Source organism: Fusarium coffeatum (assembly GCF_003316985.1).
Source record: "Fusarium coffeatum strain FIESC_28 chromosome Unknown BRIP53273_contig_69, whole genome shotgun sequence".
In the NCBI taxonomy this organism is placed as follows: Eukaryota; Fungi; Ascomycota; class Sordariomycetes; order Hypocreales; family Nectriaceae; genus Fusarium; species Fusarium coffeatum.
In genome coordinates, this window is record NW_022157865.1 from 136696 (window position 1) to 152979 (window position 16284).

The 16284-nt window shown below is 48.8% G+C and overlaps 6 protein-coding genes across 6 annotated transcripts; 4 read left to right on the forward strand and 2 right to left on the reverse strand.

Annotated features, from left to right (window-relative positions):
• Nucleotides 1–146: 146 nt before the first annotated feature.
• Nucleotides 147–953, reverse strand: FIESC28_03248 (uncharacterized protein; the record flags this gene model as incomplete). Its single annotated transcript, XM_031157397.1, has 1 exon — nt 147–953. One exon carries the CDS (start codon nt 951–953, stop codon nt 147–149), a length of 807 nt encoding a protein of 268 aa, XP_031018529.1.
• A 2335-nt stretch (nt 954–3288) lies between these two features.
• FIESC28_03249 (uncharacterized protein) lies at nt 3289–4422 on the forward strand (the record flags this gene model as incomplete). The annotated part of the gene is made up of 2 exons (XM_031157398.1): nt 3289–3492; nt 3541–4422. The coding sequence occupies 2 exons, from the start codon at nt 3289–3291 to the stop codon at nt 4420–4422; spliced, it is 1086 nt and encodes a 361-aa protein (XP_031018530.1).
• Nucleotides 4423–5055: 633 nt separating this feature from the next.
• FIESC28_03250 (uncharacterized protein) lies at nt 5056–7008 on the forward strand (the record flags this gene model as incomplete). The annotated part of the gene is made up of 1 exon (XM_031157399.1): nt 5056–7008. One exon carries the CDS (start codon nt 5056–5058, stop codon nt 7006–7008), a length of 1953 nt encoding a protein of 650 aa, XP_031018531.1.
• Nucleotides 7009–7595: 587 nt separating this feature from the next.
• On the forward strand, nt 7596–9355 carry FIESC28_03251 (uncharacterized protein; the record flags this gene model as incomplete). The annotated part of the gene is made up of 4 exons (XM_031157400.1): nt 7596–7629; nt 7688–7879; nt 7925–8219; nt 8272–9355. The coding sequence occupies 4 exons, from the start codon at nt 7596–7598 to the stop codon at nt 9353–9355; spliced, it is 1605 nt and encodes a 534-aa protein (XP_031018532.1).
• Nucleotides 9356–9740: 385 nt separating this feature from the next.
• FIESC28_03252 (uncharacterized protein) lies at nt 9741–11531 on the forward strand (the record flags this gene model as incomplete). The annotated part of the gene is made up of 1 exon (XM_031157401.1): nt 9741–11531. The coding sequence occupies one exon, from the start codon at nt 9741–9743 to the stop codon at nt 11529–11531; it is 1791 nt and encodes a 596-aa protein (XP_031018533.1).
• Nucleotides 11532–11840: 309 nt separating this feature from the next.
• Nucleotides 11841–13766, reverse strand: FIESC28_03253 (uncharacterized protein; the record flags this gene model as incomplete). Its single annotated transcript, XM_031157402.1, has 1 exon — nt 11841–13766. One exon carries the CDS (start codon nt 13764–13766, stop codon nt 11841–11843), a length of 1926 nt encoding a protein of 641 aa, XP_031018534.1.
• Between the last annotated feature and the right edge of the window lie 2518 nt (nt 13767–16284).

A 16284-nucleotide genomic window follows, 5' to 3' on the forward strand; every position in this document is an offset into this window, starting at 1 on the left:
GTCAATGCTATAATGATCGTAGATAAGTTCATATTCTGACAGTCATGGTCTATATATTCTGGAAAATAATACAGGTTGCTCCGCGCCAGGCGTTATATGGATCCAACACTTTTGAACACTTTAGCAAGACACCACTTCAAGGTAATTTAACCACGGAACTTGATGGCGACCTTGGATCGCTTAGCTTGACCACTTCCATACATGGCAGGACCAGGAATCTGCCAGCTGTCGCCCTGATTGTCGTAAACAGAGAATCCAAACAACTGCTCATCAGAAGTGCTGTATAGCTTCGAAGCAATAACACCAGAGCTCGACAGGTCATCATCACCAGAGCCAGTAACCTCGATGTTACCGCACTGCATGTAGAACTCAGGCTCGGAGAGATGAGCGCGGTGAAGGGCGATGAGTTCGTTACGAATAACGTACTTGCCAGGGGCAATGGAAGCGGGAATTGTTGCAGAGCTGACACCGCCGTTCTCTCGAAGCTTATCGGTGGCCCAGACACCCTCAGTGTTGGCAGGTCCAGAAACAAGACCCTCCTCAGCAATCTTGGTCCACTTGAGCTGCGTCTTATCTACAGAGGCGCAGTCGCCGTTGCAAGGCGCGATGTAGGTGATGACAGGACCACGGTGGGACTCGGCCCAGCCGTTGGGGTTGATCTCCTTGTCATCAGATGTCCAGAAGAAGGATGCAGATCCACCAGCAGCGATCTTGCCGTAGTTCTTGGAGGCCTTGGCGTCGCTTCGACAGACGAAATTGGGGCTGGAGAGGTCCATCTCGGGACCTTCATCTTCAGTAGAGAAGCTCCATCCGATAGCGTTGGGGTCGGGGGAAGGGTTCCAGCGGCTGAAACCCTGGTAGTCGGTGCCGTCGAGGGTGAAGGTGTTTAGGTAGCCGTGGGCGGCGACGTTGGAGGCCAGAAGGGCAGTGCCGAGAATGAGGTATCGAGACATGATTGGTGAAATTGAAGTTGAAGTATGTTCAAGGAGTGTATGTTTGTTGAAGGAATGTAAACGAGTTACTTGTCAAAAGTACTCTAGAAACGAATGAACGAAGAAAGTGAATGAAGATATGCTTGAATGGATCAAAACATTATTGAGAACCTGATCAGTCTTATATACAAGAGACCCGAGCACAGCCCATTACCAATTGAGAGCATTCTGCCAAGACACCCAAGTTTTAAGTTATCAAACGGATCGACATCCCTGCGAAGATTCTGAACAGAACCCCTGGCCTAGTTTAATCCTTCAACATCCTATCACGATGGTGAGCTTAACCGCCAAGCGATGTGCTAGTCATTGAAATCGGAGAGGAATGTCTTCGAAAAGGGTTTACTGGGAGCCCGATTGAGACATTCCTGTCGATCTTGGGTCGGAAAATGTCTAGTCAGGTTCCATGGCCAATACGCGCTTGCGGGTGTCGTAAGTGCCCTGGCTTCTAGTTTCTTGGCATGGAAAGGAGTTCCCAACGTAGTTTGCTTTTAGTACAAGCGCTTCGATTTCACCATCTCGGTGACCACGCGGGCAGGCCTTTAATCGAATTCTGAGAGTAGTATTCAATTGCACATCCTCTATCAGTTCCATTGTGGTAGAACATGGAACTGACCACAGCTAAGTAAGATAAGACTCCACTTGGGAAATAAGCATAAGAGTAAAACATCCATCAGGATCAGAAAGGATCGGAGTCGTTTGATACGATTCATGCATGATCCGGTTATCGCGGTGGAAGGATTTGATGATATAAGCACAGCCACTTCATCTTGTTTCAAGCTTGGATGATGATCGAGATGAGTTTGTACTAGCCTCGTGCCAAGCTTCAGCCGTTCCATATTTCAGGCTGTGGCATGTTTCATCTCATTTTGAGCTATTTCCAAGACAAGATGACTGTGAAGGTCAGCGGCCGACCAGAGAATAATAATGTATTGTGAGGTCACGCTCTACTGTGGCTGTGTCATGATGAGTCTCACACAGGCGTCACAGCTTTGTTCAACGTCGCGTTACGTATTTGGTTTGGTATAGCCGGGCTCACGTGACAAGAGGGGGGGGTCGTGCTTGCCTCGAATGTTAATGTTTCAAAGCCACGTCGCGATAAAACATTCGACTTCTATCATGGACCCGCAGCGCATGGCAAATGATCGAAAACAATCAAGAGATCTGTAAGGTCGAACCTTCATGTTCTCATTAATAAAATAACCATTTTAGTAGCAGAATTATGACAAATTTATGTCACTGCTTTCTAACACGTCGCGCTGTGCTTCGTCCGGCAACGCATGGGTCATGTGCCCAAAAGTGGTCCTCGTGCTTGCCTCGAACTTTCGAAACCGGGTCGGCGAAAGAGAAATGTGAGATTTTGCCCCCATTCTTCCAGTGCGCAATAGAGATTTATCGTGATTTGATAAGCGGCAAATGAGAAGGGACAAATAGATATCTTTCTCCATTAGCTTCTGGTTTCTGTTACATTCTTTTGCAGTATTCGGACAATGGAAAAATCTGTAGGGTAGGCATCTAAATTTCTTATTCTCAGCAACCATTTTCGAAACATGACTAGATTATCAGTTTACGAGACTTACATGTCGCTAATTTCTCTCTTCTTTCAAGACACCGTGGTCTATACATTTTGAGCGGTCATGGAGAACAGCTCACTACTGTCTTTCCAGCCACAGGAGTCGAACGCGCGTCTGCGTGACCTCTTTGCATGGAACAACATACAACCTCTCCCATGCCGAGCCCCTATGGTTGCCGTGCCATCTCGAAATTAAGCTTTCCACGATAACTAACTCGGTGCAACTTTGCGATGTTAATCAAGCTATCCGCGTATAAGAGACGACACGAGGCATCAACCTATATCCGAAGAGGCAATCATCGCATCGTAACCATTCAGAGCTTCTAGAATCTATCTCACGCGACGCAGAGTATCATCAGAATGCCGTGCTTCCGGTATTTGCAGTGTCCAGCCCAGTCTTGAAACTTGACAGGTACCGAGGAAAAATGATCCTCCACCAATGAATCGAGAGACTACGTAGATCGGGGTTAGCGTTTTCATCTTAACCCCGGGAAATGGGCATAGCTGTGGGGGCAAGGCCAGTGATCTTAGATGTTTGGGACTTTGACACGGGCCTTCATTACGGCTGAACGGCATCTGGACATTGGGGGTGATGTTGAGTATCTACATCTCACGAATTCATAAAAGGCATTGAGAATTCTGTAAAATATCCGCTTTTGTATACCATCGATCTTATCAATCATTCATTCATTACAACTGTATATACTCCTCAACAAACTTTTCACCATGTTCTCTTCTATCGTCCTTCTCAGCGGCCTTGTCGCTTCAGCTCTTGCCCATCCTGCCATTGAGCCTCGACAAAGCTGCACTTTTACCGATGCTGCTTCTGCCATCAAGAACAAGGGCAGCTGCTCAACCATAATTCTGAACAACATCGCTGTTCCCGCTGGAACCACTCTTGATCTGACAAAGCTCAAGGATGGCACTCATGTAAGTTGACCTGTTCTCGAAACCTAACCTTCAACTAACACATCATAGGTCATCTTCCAAGGAAAGACTACCTTCGGCTATGCTTTGTGGGAAGGCCCCTTGATTGCCTTCACCGGAAACAACCTTCTCATCGAGGGTGCCTCCGGCCACTCCATTGACTGTGAAGGTCAGCGTTGGTGGGATACTAAGGGCAGCAACGGTGGCAAGACCAAGCCCAAGTTCTTCAGCGCCCACTCCCTCAAGGACTCCAACATCAAGAAGTTGAACGTCATCAACACCCCTGTCCAGGCGTTCAGCATCAATGGCGTCACCAACCTTGGTGTTTACGACGTCCACATGGATAACTCCCTGGGTGATACTCAAGGTGGCCACAACACTGATGCTTTCGATGTGGGCTCTTCCACCGGCGTGTACATCTCTGGAGCCGTCGTCAAGAACCAGGACGATTGTCTCGCCATCAACTCCGGCACCAACATCACCTTCACTGGTGGTAACTGCAGTGGTGGCCATGGTCTTTCCATCGGTTCAGTTGGTGGACGCTCCAACAATGTTGTCAAGACCGTCCGCATCCTCAACTCATCCATCTCCAACTCCGACAACGGTGTTCGTATCAAGACTGTTTCCGGTGCCACCGGTTCTGTCTCCGACATCAAGTACGACTCCATCACTTTGTCCAACATCGCCAAGTACGGTATTGTCATCGAGCAGGATTATGAGAACGGATCTCCCACTGGTATCCCTACTACTGGCGTTCCTATCACCGATGTCACCATCAACAAGGTCACTGGATCGGTCAAGTCGAGCGGCACAAACGTCTTGATCCTTTGCGCTAATGCCAAGAACTGGACCTGGACTAACAACAAGGTTACTGGTGGTAAGAAGTCTGACAAGTGCCAGGGCATTCCTTCTGGATCCGGAGCGTCTTGCTAAGTGAGTGTAGCGCAATTGGGGGAATCTGAGGAGAGTTGATAGGTCATGGGCAGGCTATGATCATTTGTGTATATAATTTAGTTTCAACAATCCAAGTACATATTGCAAACTCACAGTCTTTCCCAGCCCAGTATAATCTTCTCTGTATAGAACAACGTTGGCCATTTGTTAGGAAACCCATTTTGGTATCTAGCATTCTGAGGGTATATCAGCTACTCAAGATGCTGCAATCACTACACAAATTCTGTACTCGTGTTATTCATCTGGCAATTGGGTAGCGTGGCCGCAACATTCTTGCCTCTTAGAGCTATGAAGTCGTTCGAACTAAACGCTGTGGTCTTTTAGACGTCCCGTTGTAAATAGATCACATTTCTGTTTCCGACTAGAAAGATCCTGCGAGTTTGGGCAATCGAAAGAAATGGACATGTAAGAGAACGTCTGGGTTGATCAAACTGGCTAAGCGCGCCTGCAGCGAAAGAAGGCGTCACCAAATTGTGGCTGTGCTTACTTTTGTCTCATCCTTTCAACCCAAAGACCTCAATCACTAAACAAGACCGCTCATTGGGTAGCATACCACGAAGCGTTAAAGAAACCTGCAATTATTAATGATATATGAGGTAAAAGAAATTCGCTATGCCTGCCCCACGACCCCCTAAAGGGGAGCTGTGGGAGACTCGGAGCATGCAGCGTCGCCCACGTGGAAAGCGACTGGCGCAAGAATCCGCTTCACAGCCACCACCAGAGCCAAGATGGATCAACCTCGACATCATCAGATCTTGGATCACAAACTGTAACGAAAAGCATGCAGATCATTGCCAGCGAGCGCGTCTGCCGGACGAAACACAGGGACTGCCGCGCTGGCTTATTCATGTCTCGGAGAAGCGCGTAGTGCCTCTTCGGTCTGACTATCGATATGTCGCTCTCAGCTACGTCTGGGGTAGATCGACAGGCCATGACCTGCAACTTTTAATGGAAAATCTCGAGTCATTCCAAGAAGACAAAGCACTTGAGAAGATGTGGGATCAAGTCCCCGCCACGATTCAGCATGCGATAGAGCTAGTCCGACGTATCGGCGAGACGTATATCTGGGTCGATCGCCTCTGCATCGTGCAAGATGACTTGGAGATAAAACAAGAACAGATCAATCAGATGGCTTTTATATATGGCAACGCCTATTTCACACTGGTTGCTACAGCCGCCTACAGCGCCGAAGAAGGGCTGAGAGGAATAAAAGATGTCTCACCCTCCATGCACCACAATGTTTGGCCAGAGCGAGCTAATATGGACCACTACGGGCTCGTCGCATGGTCGCCTTGGACCAAAAGAGGATGGACATTGCAGGAACTCGTGTTTTCACAGCGATCCTTGTTCTTCCATAACAATGAGGTGACGTGGGAATGCCACTGTGCTATATGGCACGAGCATATGCAACTGGCTGATCGCGATCAGAAAAGTTGTCTTGGAACATTTAGTCCAGATGCACGGGGGTTTCGGTACTCTCCATGGCCGGACCTACAAGAGTTTCATCAGTTAGCAACGAGCTATAGTCGGAGACAACTTACTTTCTCGAGTGATATTCTTCCGGCCTTTGCTGGTATCACGACAGCTTTATCGCAGTCCTTCCCCCACGGATTCTTGTTCGGTCTACCAGAGATCGCATTCGATGTTGCTCTTCTGTGGAGATCGGCTGGAAGCATATGCCAGGCCTCGGTGTTGAACGGAAAGCCTGTTCCTAGTTGGTCTTGGATGATTTGCCTCGACTTGCACATTGACGTGGATCTTTCACCATGGGCGAGCGGCTTCGAGTATATGGCACATCCAATGTCTGAGCAGGGTCGGTCGGCCACCTATCCGCCTCTCCACGTCGCATATCAGCAAGAGTGGAATTCGCGATGGAACCGAAAACGTCCTCCAGAAGGCATTTTAGACGGACTAGTGACAGAGTCAATATGTACGTGGTACGTCAATGACGAGTCGGGCGATAGACCTATCACGAACGATCTCGAAAGATTTAAAGCCTGCAGTACCGACCCGGCACTTGCGCTTCCTCCCAGCTGGCAAAGAGACGGAGATTTGTTCTACCATCCGATTGATCCACAACGAAGATTCAAATATCCAATTCCACTGGTAACTGACGAAAACTTGACCGGAGCTGAAAAGGAACCCTCGTTTTTGATAAAGACCCAAACTGAGCGGGCTTTCTTCTATTGCGAACCATCAACAAACGGCCAATCTATACACAGACTTGAAGGAGACGCCGTCGTCGACCTCTATACCAGTGAGGGGACATGGGTAGGCTGCCTTCGCGCACAGACGAGGTCTATTTTATGGCTGCTTCTTTGCAGAAAACTCAAATGCGAGTTGGTAGCAATATCGAGAGGGTATATCGATTCAAATACCGGTGGATGGTCTCGTCTTGACGAGTACGAGAAGCTGAAAGTGCAGGAGAGGGAAGACTACAAGTTCTACAATGTTTTGCTGATTGAGTGGAAGGATGGTGTTGCTTATCGACAAGGCATCGGACGCGTGGATAGAGCGGCTTGGGAAGCGGAGTTCCGCGAGGCGATCGAATTAATTCTAGGTTGATCCGTCGGACTCGAAGCGGGTAATAGTGTAATATTGGTGGAAGGTCAGTATTGGTTTGGAACGAGTTACGTTTGCCGGAAGTACCGGAAGCACGACTTTTATTGGAGCGACAAAGCTAGTCATACCATCATTTTGCCTACTCGCAGCTAAGAGTGATGCTATTCGACACTTGGTAATATCGTGACACATCTCATCTGGCTTGGACTCTGCAGTGATTTGTGCCTTCCGTTAAAAACACGCTGAAACAGTCAGATTCACATACCATCCTCGGACTATCTCCATTGCTACTGGCTAGTTAAGATTCGTATAGTATATCATCTCCGTTGAGCCCGTCGGCTATTCAAGCATGGCTATGCCACTTTATCGCCTTCGAAGGATCTACCTCACGTAAGATTTTAGAATGACGCGTGCAGTATAGCCAATCCGGAACAAGCCGTTTAGTCGGTACGCCAATCATAACCAGGAATGAAGATCACGTACCCTAGTATCGGCGATTAGAAGAGGCCGGTCTCATGATGTATAAATATGCGAGCCTTTCCATTTCCAAAATCTACAACAGTGTGTGTGAAGCAATATCTATAGCCATAATGAGTCGCGTCAGTGTCGCCGTCATTGGTGCTGGTGTGTTGAGGCTTCACCTTTCAAATCCTTGATGCGATGCTAACAACTATTTCTCAAGGCCCGACCGGCATCACGATGCTCAAACAGCTGTTACAGGACGGTTTCAATGCTACACTGTTTGAAAGACGTAGCCAGGTTGGCGGGCTATGGGCTTACGACGCAAAGCATGGCTGGACCACTGCTTTAGCGACGACAACGGCGAATATCAGCAAATACACATGCGGCTTTACGGATTATCCTATACCAGACAGTAAGTCCATCCAAAAAATCAAGTTGCTTTACTGATTAAGAACAGAGTATCCGGTTCATTTAAGCACATTCGATTTCCAAGAATTCATGCAAGGTTATGCCGAGCACTTTGGCCTTTTGAAGCATATCAAATTCGATACAAGTGTCAAAATGGTAAATAGGAACAAAGAGGACAACGGCTGGGAGGTTGAAGTTGAAGATGTGGAAAGTGGAAAGATTGATAGACGCCATTTTGATAAGGTTGCATTTTGTCATGGCTACCAGACCACGAAGAGGATGCCCGTGTTCCCTGGACAGAAGGAATACGAAGGGGAAATCATACACTCGCAGCAATACCGAAGGTTTGCACGTCCTCAAACAGATCGATTGGCAAATATGCTAACAAATCACCAGCCCCGACTCGTACAAAGATAAAACGGTTGTGCTTCTTGGTTTATCCACAACAACAGACGAGATCGCACCTCAAGTCGCCGCTGTAGCTGAAAAGGTCTACATCTCTCACAGAAGAGGACAAATAGTCGTCAAGCGTTTCAGAAAAGGACGACCAACAGACCTATTAGCATCATGGAGACGTCGCGTGATATCTCAATGGATCGCGCGTAATTTCCCAAACGCCTACAGATTCCTCGCAAACACACTCGCTAAGCTATTGACATCTCACTTTGCGGGGATGAAACTGGATCCAGCGTGGCGTCTTGATAAAATCAAGGACTTGACTCTAAGTTTGCCTGGACTGATTGAGCATATTATACCTCTTCTGAAAGAAGGCAGCGTGACAAGTGTACATGGCATCAAAAGGTTCACGGGTGGAAAGTCGGTCGAATTTGAGGATGGCACGATACTTGACGACGTCGATAGCGTTATCTTTACTACGGGCTATCAAGCTGACTTTTCGCTGGCACCCTTCGTCGAGAAGACTATTCCACAGTCGCCCAACTACCAAGGACCGGCTATCCATCGACTCTATATGAACGTCTTCCCACCGAAATACGCAGATAGCTGCGTAATGCTCTGTTACTCCGCCTACGGTAAGAACAACGGCTTCTCATTCAGCGACGTAATGAACATGGCTATTTCCAACATCTGGCGGGGCACAAGTTCTCTCCCCTCTTACAGTGTAATGGAAGAATGGGTGGACGAGCATCACGAATGGCTAGCAGCAAACTGGGCACGAGACCCAAGTATAGACCTCAGCATGGTAAAGCAATACGAATTCCAACCGTGGATGCATGAAAAGGCTGGCACAGGAATGGAGAATTTAGGTTGGGGATCAGCTGGTTGGAAGTTTTGGTGGAAGGATCGGAAGATGTATAATCTGATGAATAATGGTGTTGAGACGGCGCATATGTTTCGGTATTTTGATACGGGCAAGAGAAGTACGTGGGATGGAGCGAGGGACGAGATTATAAGGCAGAATAGGATCGTAGAGGAGACATTTGGAAAGAAGAAGAATAAGGACAAGGCTAGAGAGGAGTAGAGATGTCTTATCGTTTAGTGGTGTTTTCGGCGAGAAGGCCGAAGGCAAGATCGTAGAAGGATTCTCTAAAGTTCATCTGTTAGCGGGGACCCTGGTTAGCTTGACCCAAGCCTGTTTTCTTAATATTAAGCTTGTTAATCGGCGAGGTTGAAATGATAGTTGCCCCACAGACTCTAATCTAGATAAAGAAGGTGTTTGCATTTCTACCCCGCGGGGAAATTATGGGGGACACATTTGGGGGTTGAACTACCGGTAAAGTTGGCGATGTTTACCGTAGACGAGGTTGTCGGTGTGCGATGCACCGAACCGAGGCCTTGGCAATTTATGATGCATTTATTTAAACATCGAGGCTGATCCTACTTTACCATTCTGCAGGGCTCTCAAAATGCATCTTCTTCGCATCACTGTCGCTGTCAAGGCTGTAGGTGTGGCTTTCCTCGCTGCCACTGCCACTGCCTTTGATGCTCCTCGCGATGAGACGAGTCTCAAACTTCTCACAAAATCCGCCGACGCACAAGTCCAGGGCGTCCTCGACAACAAGAAAACCTCGTTGACCGGCTCACCACGATCCCTCACCCGCGCCGTTCGTCAATTAGTCGTGCCCTTCCTATGGGAGGACTCAACATACTTTCATAATGAAACTCTTGTTCCGCACATCGAAGAAATGCTGGACGTCCTGCAGAAGGTTCAGCACGACGACGGTACATACACCGTCGGCAACCGTCATTCCCCACCTGACACGGGCTTTTTGATCGAAGACTTCGGTATTATGGTGCGCATCCTCGAAAAAGACGACCATGAAGCATCACAACCTCTCGCGGATTTGATCCGTGGTATTCTTGTCAAAGCGGGCTCTGGTCTTTCCAAGGGCGGCATTCACACGCCCAACCATAGATGGAAGATCTGCAGTGCATTGGCGCGAATTTCTCAGATCACTGGAAATGAGACCCTTGTAGAGAGAATTGATGAGTGGCTTGCTGAGGGTATTGATATCGATGCTGATGGTATCTACTCTGAGCGAAGCCCCAATTACTACTCTGCTGTCTCTAATCCTTCTTTGTTGACTGTTGCCCATGAGCTCAACTACACTGAGCTCATTGACTATGTTCGCATGAACCTTGAGCTGTCAATTGAGCATGCGGAGCCAAACGGAGAAATGGAAGTTGTTCAGAGCCGTCGTCAGGACCAACAACAGGCTCCTTCAATTAACATCGGCAACTTCTATCCTCAATTCCGCGAACTCGCTCTCCTTGACAACAACGGTCGTTTTGCCGCCATGGCTCGACTAATCGAAGAGCTCATCGGTGAACAGCTAGGTGATTTCTTGGCTAATCTCATGGAGCGACCTGAACTCGCTGCACAGCTACCTGAGCCAGAGAAACCATTCGTGGACTTTGAGAAGCACTACAAGTCTGCTGGTCTTGTACGTGCGCGTCGCGGAAACTTGACTGTTTCTGCCTTCGGTGGATCAGATTGGTACTTGGATGGAAAGAAGGCTGAGTTCTACAACCGCATGGGCTCTGGTCTGTCGACAAACCCAACCATGTTCAAGGCATGGAACGGCAAGGCCGTTCTCGAGGCCGTCCGAATGAGCGCCAATTTCTTCAGCATGGGCCACTTCCGATCCAATGGCGTCAACGTTTCAGACAGCGGCAGCATCCAGCTTGGCAGTGAGATCGAGGTCCCTTACTACCTTCCCATGCCATCCGAGCGTCGCGACGAAAACGGCACATACAAACTCTCCCGATCCGTCGACGGCCGTTTCTACGCGATGGCAGACTTCGAAAACCGACCAGCCAGCATGCGTCGTCTCAAGACAGAAGTGGATATTACTCCCACCAAGGCTGGCTACGATCTCAACTTCCAAGTTACCGGAGAAGATGACGTCGAACTTACCTTTGAGATTACGTTCCGAGAGGGTGGAAAGTTCAAGGGTGTGGATGAGTTTGTGGATAGTGATAACACCACGATCTATCGCCTTGCTGAAGGAATGGGAGAGTACACCATGGGTGATGATAAGATTACCTTCGGCCCTGGAAATGGAATGGGAGTTATTCAGAATGATGCTGGTGAGCAGTACAGTTGGCATGGAGGTAACCTGACGTTGGCGGGGAGTCATGTCTACATCACTGGTGTTACACCATTGAACTATACCCTCAACTTGGGATTCGCCTAGGCTTAGATATACACGGATTAGAATAGATTTAGTCAAATAAGATCACTTCTTGAAAGACTCGTCCAAACTATTCATCAAAGCTCCGGTTAGTCGTGTAATCTAACGGATATGGCAATTTCGATGCAACGATGTTATTCTCATAAGCCTTATGCTGAATACAGAAGCAGCTGGCTTAATTCTAAAGTGTTATTACCAAGAATCAGATGGGCATCATCACATAAAAGAACTCTTTTTGGGTATCAGAATTGGATCATGACATTATACTATGAGGCTATCCTTATCACATCTATCATACGCATTGAAAACATCTTACTCCTCCAACTCAGCCAAGATAACATCGGCAGCCTTCTCAGCCACCATGAAAGTAGACACGGCAGTGAAAGTACCGGGAATGCGAGGGTAGACGGAAGCGTCAACGACACGCAGACCAGCAACACCGCGAACACGGAACTTAGAGTCAAGGACGGCCATCTTGTCATCATCGGCACCGATGGGGCAAGTGGAAGAGGCGTGGTGTCCCCAGGTGTTGTCCTTGATGTAGGTCTCAACATCCTTCTGGGTCTTGATATGGTCACCGGGGAGGACCTCGGTGATGTTGACGGCCTGGCTGGCAAAAGCCTTTCGAGCGAGCTCAATGGCCTCGTACATGGCCTGGAGATCCTTGTCGGCGTCACCGTTGCCAGTGTCGAAGTAGTTGAAGGTGATCTCGGGCATGTCAAGAGGGTCAGCGGAGCGGAGGACGACCTTGCCGGCGGTGTTGCGGGGGTGAGCCTTGAGGATGGCCCATGAGAACCAGTCGTGCTCGATGGTGGCGTTGACGGCGTACTGGGGGAAGTAACCACGGAAGTTGACGGGACCACCGAAAGCGAAGATGTCGAAGTTGTTCTTCTCGGCAGTAGAAGACTTGTAGAACATGGTGGCAGCGAGACCGGAAGAAGAGTAGATACCGTGGTCACCGTCAACAGGGGCCCTCCAGCGGTCGAGGCAAGGGTCCTCATCAGTGAAGAGGCTGAAGGTGCAGCCGTCGAAAGAGGTGAAGTTCTCAGCAGGGTTGCCCTGGACGCTGATCTCGTAGTGGTCCTGGAGGTTGGTACCGACACCGGGGAGATCGACAACGACGGGGATGTCAAACTTCTTCAGCTCATCAGCAGGTCCGACACCGCTGAGCTTGAGGATCTGGGGGGTGTTGTAGACACCGCCAGCGACGATGACCTCACGAGAAGCAGTAGCGTTACCAGCCTTGCCAGCAGCGCCAGTGGAGAGAGGGCTGGCAGAGTAGAGGTGCTTGCCGTCGAGGAACTCAACACCAGTGGCACGGGGAGTCTTCTCAGACTCGTCAAAGAGAACCTTGGTAACGTAGCTGTTGGTGCGGACATCGAGAGGGTAACGCTTGGTGCCGTTGTCGAACTTGGCATCGCGGACAGAGAGAATGAACTCACGGGGTCCAACACGGCTGGCGGACTTGGTAGAAAGCGGGATCTGGTAGAAACCGGGCTTCTGGTCACGGGCGAGAGTGTTGGCGTTGGCATCATCAGCGATGAGACCATCCATGGTGATCTCCTCGCCAGTGACCTCAGAGAGGGCAGCAGCACCTCCGCTGAGGATGCTGAGAAGCTGTTGATCGTTGAGGGGGATACTGAGAGGGGCAGTCTCAGTGCTCAACCAGCCGTCGTAACCGTGACCATCCTCGCCAGCAGGGCGATGGTTGTTATCCTCGGCCTCAACGAAGTACTTTCGCATGTTCTTGGCAGACCAAGAGTCATCGCCAGTGAGCTCAGCAATGTACTCAAAGTCAGACTGGTGGGGGTAGACAGCGATCAAAGCGTTGTGAGCAGTGCAGCCACCAAGAGCCTGGGTACGAGGGTACAGAGTACCCTTGAGCTTGGCATCAGCGGGAGGGTTGAGACCAGTGTACTCTCCGTTGGGAGTGTCGTAGGTGGTCTTGAAGTCACGAGCCTGGCGCTCATCGTCGGCGTAGTGCTTGACGAAGAAGTTCCATGAGATCTCGGGATCCTCGGAAGCGTTGGCAGAGTAGGCAGGGACGGTGTAGTTGGTGCTGGCGTAGTCATCACCGGCCTCAATGAGGAGGGTCTTGTGGCCAGCCATGGCCAGGCGAGCGGCCAGAGGACCACCACCGGCACCGGAGCCGACAACGATGTACTCGTAGCCAGTCAGAGCGACGGCGTACGCAGAAAGAGGAGCGGCCAAAAGGCCTGTAAGGAAGGATTGTCTCATGGTGAATTAAGTGATTAAGATCCAAATAAACAACAAACAAGGGAACTAAAGGAGTGGTTTCCCTGTAAAGTGATTATAGTCAAGTCGTCAAAGAAGGACTAAGGAAGGAATGACTGGTCAGAGATCGACTGATGAGTTGAGAAAGTGATAGACATGTCTTGTGTATTTATCTGTTGGATATGCCGACCGTCTCCCACTCTGAACCGAAGCATCCATGTCCTTAACGCAGGTTCGACGTCGGCAGTGTCCGTACCGAGGCTGCCAATGCCCTGAGTGCAGGCATATGCGATGCAACGGTATCAACATGAGTCGCACAAAAGTCCAGAAATAACACCTTCCAGAACCAATAACAGCTGCGGCCAAGCATAGTTCCAACAACCCCTTCTTGGCTATGCACCAACATCTCAACAACATGTTGCCATTCGGCGCAATCTTCAACCGTCCATCTCCATCGTCAAAGTCACATCAACCACCTCGCATAAGGGATCGTAACTGGGAATGGAATAGTATCGGAGAAGAGTGGCTATGTATAGCCTTTCTCCGTACTTCCGAGACCATCGCGGCTTGGCTCAAGTTTCTGCACTACGGCTTTGGGGGCGAAACAAGGTTAATGAGCCGCATAGCGTTGCATCCACCAACTGAAAAGATCCAATGCCCGCTCGTGGGGTGTCGCATCAATGATCTACGGCAGGGGTCATTACCCCTGACGCCCCTTTCTTTAGGAAGGCCTCTATCATAATGCCGGTCACTATTCGCAGAGCATTGGTAATTTGTCCGACTCTTGAAGAAAATCAGGTTTAGTTTAATCGCCAGGAACAAGAGACGAACACGTGCGTGAGCGGAGTTCGTCTGGTCTTGGAGCAGGATGGTGCCATAATTATGGGCATTAGGCTACCTCCTGATAATATCCGCCGCTTCTATCGAAAGCACTGACGCGAACAAGGACCAGGTGGCAAATCATGAAGATCTAGCGAGACTGTTCCATAATTCTGAGGAGTCTATTGTCCGCGAATGTTAGCGATATGTTCAACGACTTTTCGATACGTCTGCACAGGTCGTAAAACACAATGAGAAACAAAAGGCAGGATAGTTGAAGAGAAAGAAGAAAGGAAACATTGGATTGACAATAATGAACTATCAAATTTGAACCACACCCGCCTGTAATCCGCCGTTCTCAATACGTCATAGATATAGGGTAATTGGTGCCAAGCACAATAAATGGATGGAAAGGCTCGTATTTATGTTCTCAGCCTGGACTCGTATTGATGTTTATAGCTTGGAAGCTCAACATGCATAGTTCATGATCTGTGGCTTTCACTGTGTTGTTATGTTTATGTACTTTGTAGGACCTACCCCTCAAGATAATACGAAAGTTAAACATGCCCGAACGGGACGCCCTAGTGGGTAACAGAAGGATTGTCCTCCAAGGCTTAGGGCGTTAAAATAAAATAGCTTAAAAGCAGGTCGAGACTGGCATAAAATTACTAAACTATTTCATCTCTTAGGATCTCAGGGTCATTTCTTCTGACACCCTAAGGACGGCCGGCCATGTGCGGGTGAGCTCGTATGATGAGAGGTGAACGGCGGTTTTCCGGCCTAAAATGACAGCCACAATACATGCAGGGCTTGTTGAGGTTACGAGATTAGCCGATTCGATAGTATCATCTACTCACTCTTGTAAGGCTCAGCTAATGCAGTTCCTCACATTTCAAGGCCAGAAGCGTGCCGCAAAAGGGGGCCTATAAACTTGTCGTGACCCAGCAGCCACTACGCCCATGGGTCACTGTTACACTTTCGGCACTTGGTCCTACTGACTGCATTTGAATTCATGTTGAATTGTCTCTTCGTACGGTCGTCACATAACTAGTCTGCTTGTCAGTTGTCACATCCGAGACGCGACTTCACTCTGGGATCACGGCGGACATACGGCTGTCTACATGGACGTCACAAGACATGTGGCACTCTTATTCCTATGATTACAAGACATACTGAGCTTGCGGTGACTACTGCTTCTGTCTTCGGATATCTTCGCTTATGTAGTTAATAGCTCTCAATGGCAGTCTGATCGAGCATCAATTATCGCGAATGTGTCAATTGTGCAGAGGGTCTTGAAACTCACCATACGTTTAGACCGGACCTTAATAGCTTTTAGGTTCATAATCTGCGATCGTATTTGTGTTGTTTTAACTGGATACTCTGCAGGACTTACTACTTGGGGAAACCCTAACTAGTGTTGTGGCTGTTACGCCTGTGTTAAGGAAGGAAACTACGAACTCATGGGAAGGGAAAAATGGGCAGAGCCTCTCATCACACCTCGCAACATACATACATGCAGTTGCATCGAAATATCACAAGATCATCAGTCGGTCTATGAGAGACTAAGAAAGTTGATGTTCGGATTGAAAAGTGTTGTGTTTGTCAAATATTTATTTCCAGATCGCCTTTACGGAACTGTTACCACAACAGAAACTGGAATTTAACGAACGAATTTGAGTAACGTACTCCTGGCAGATATCGC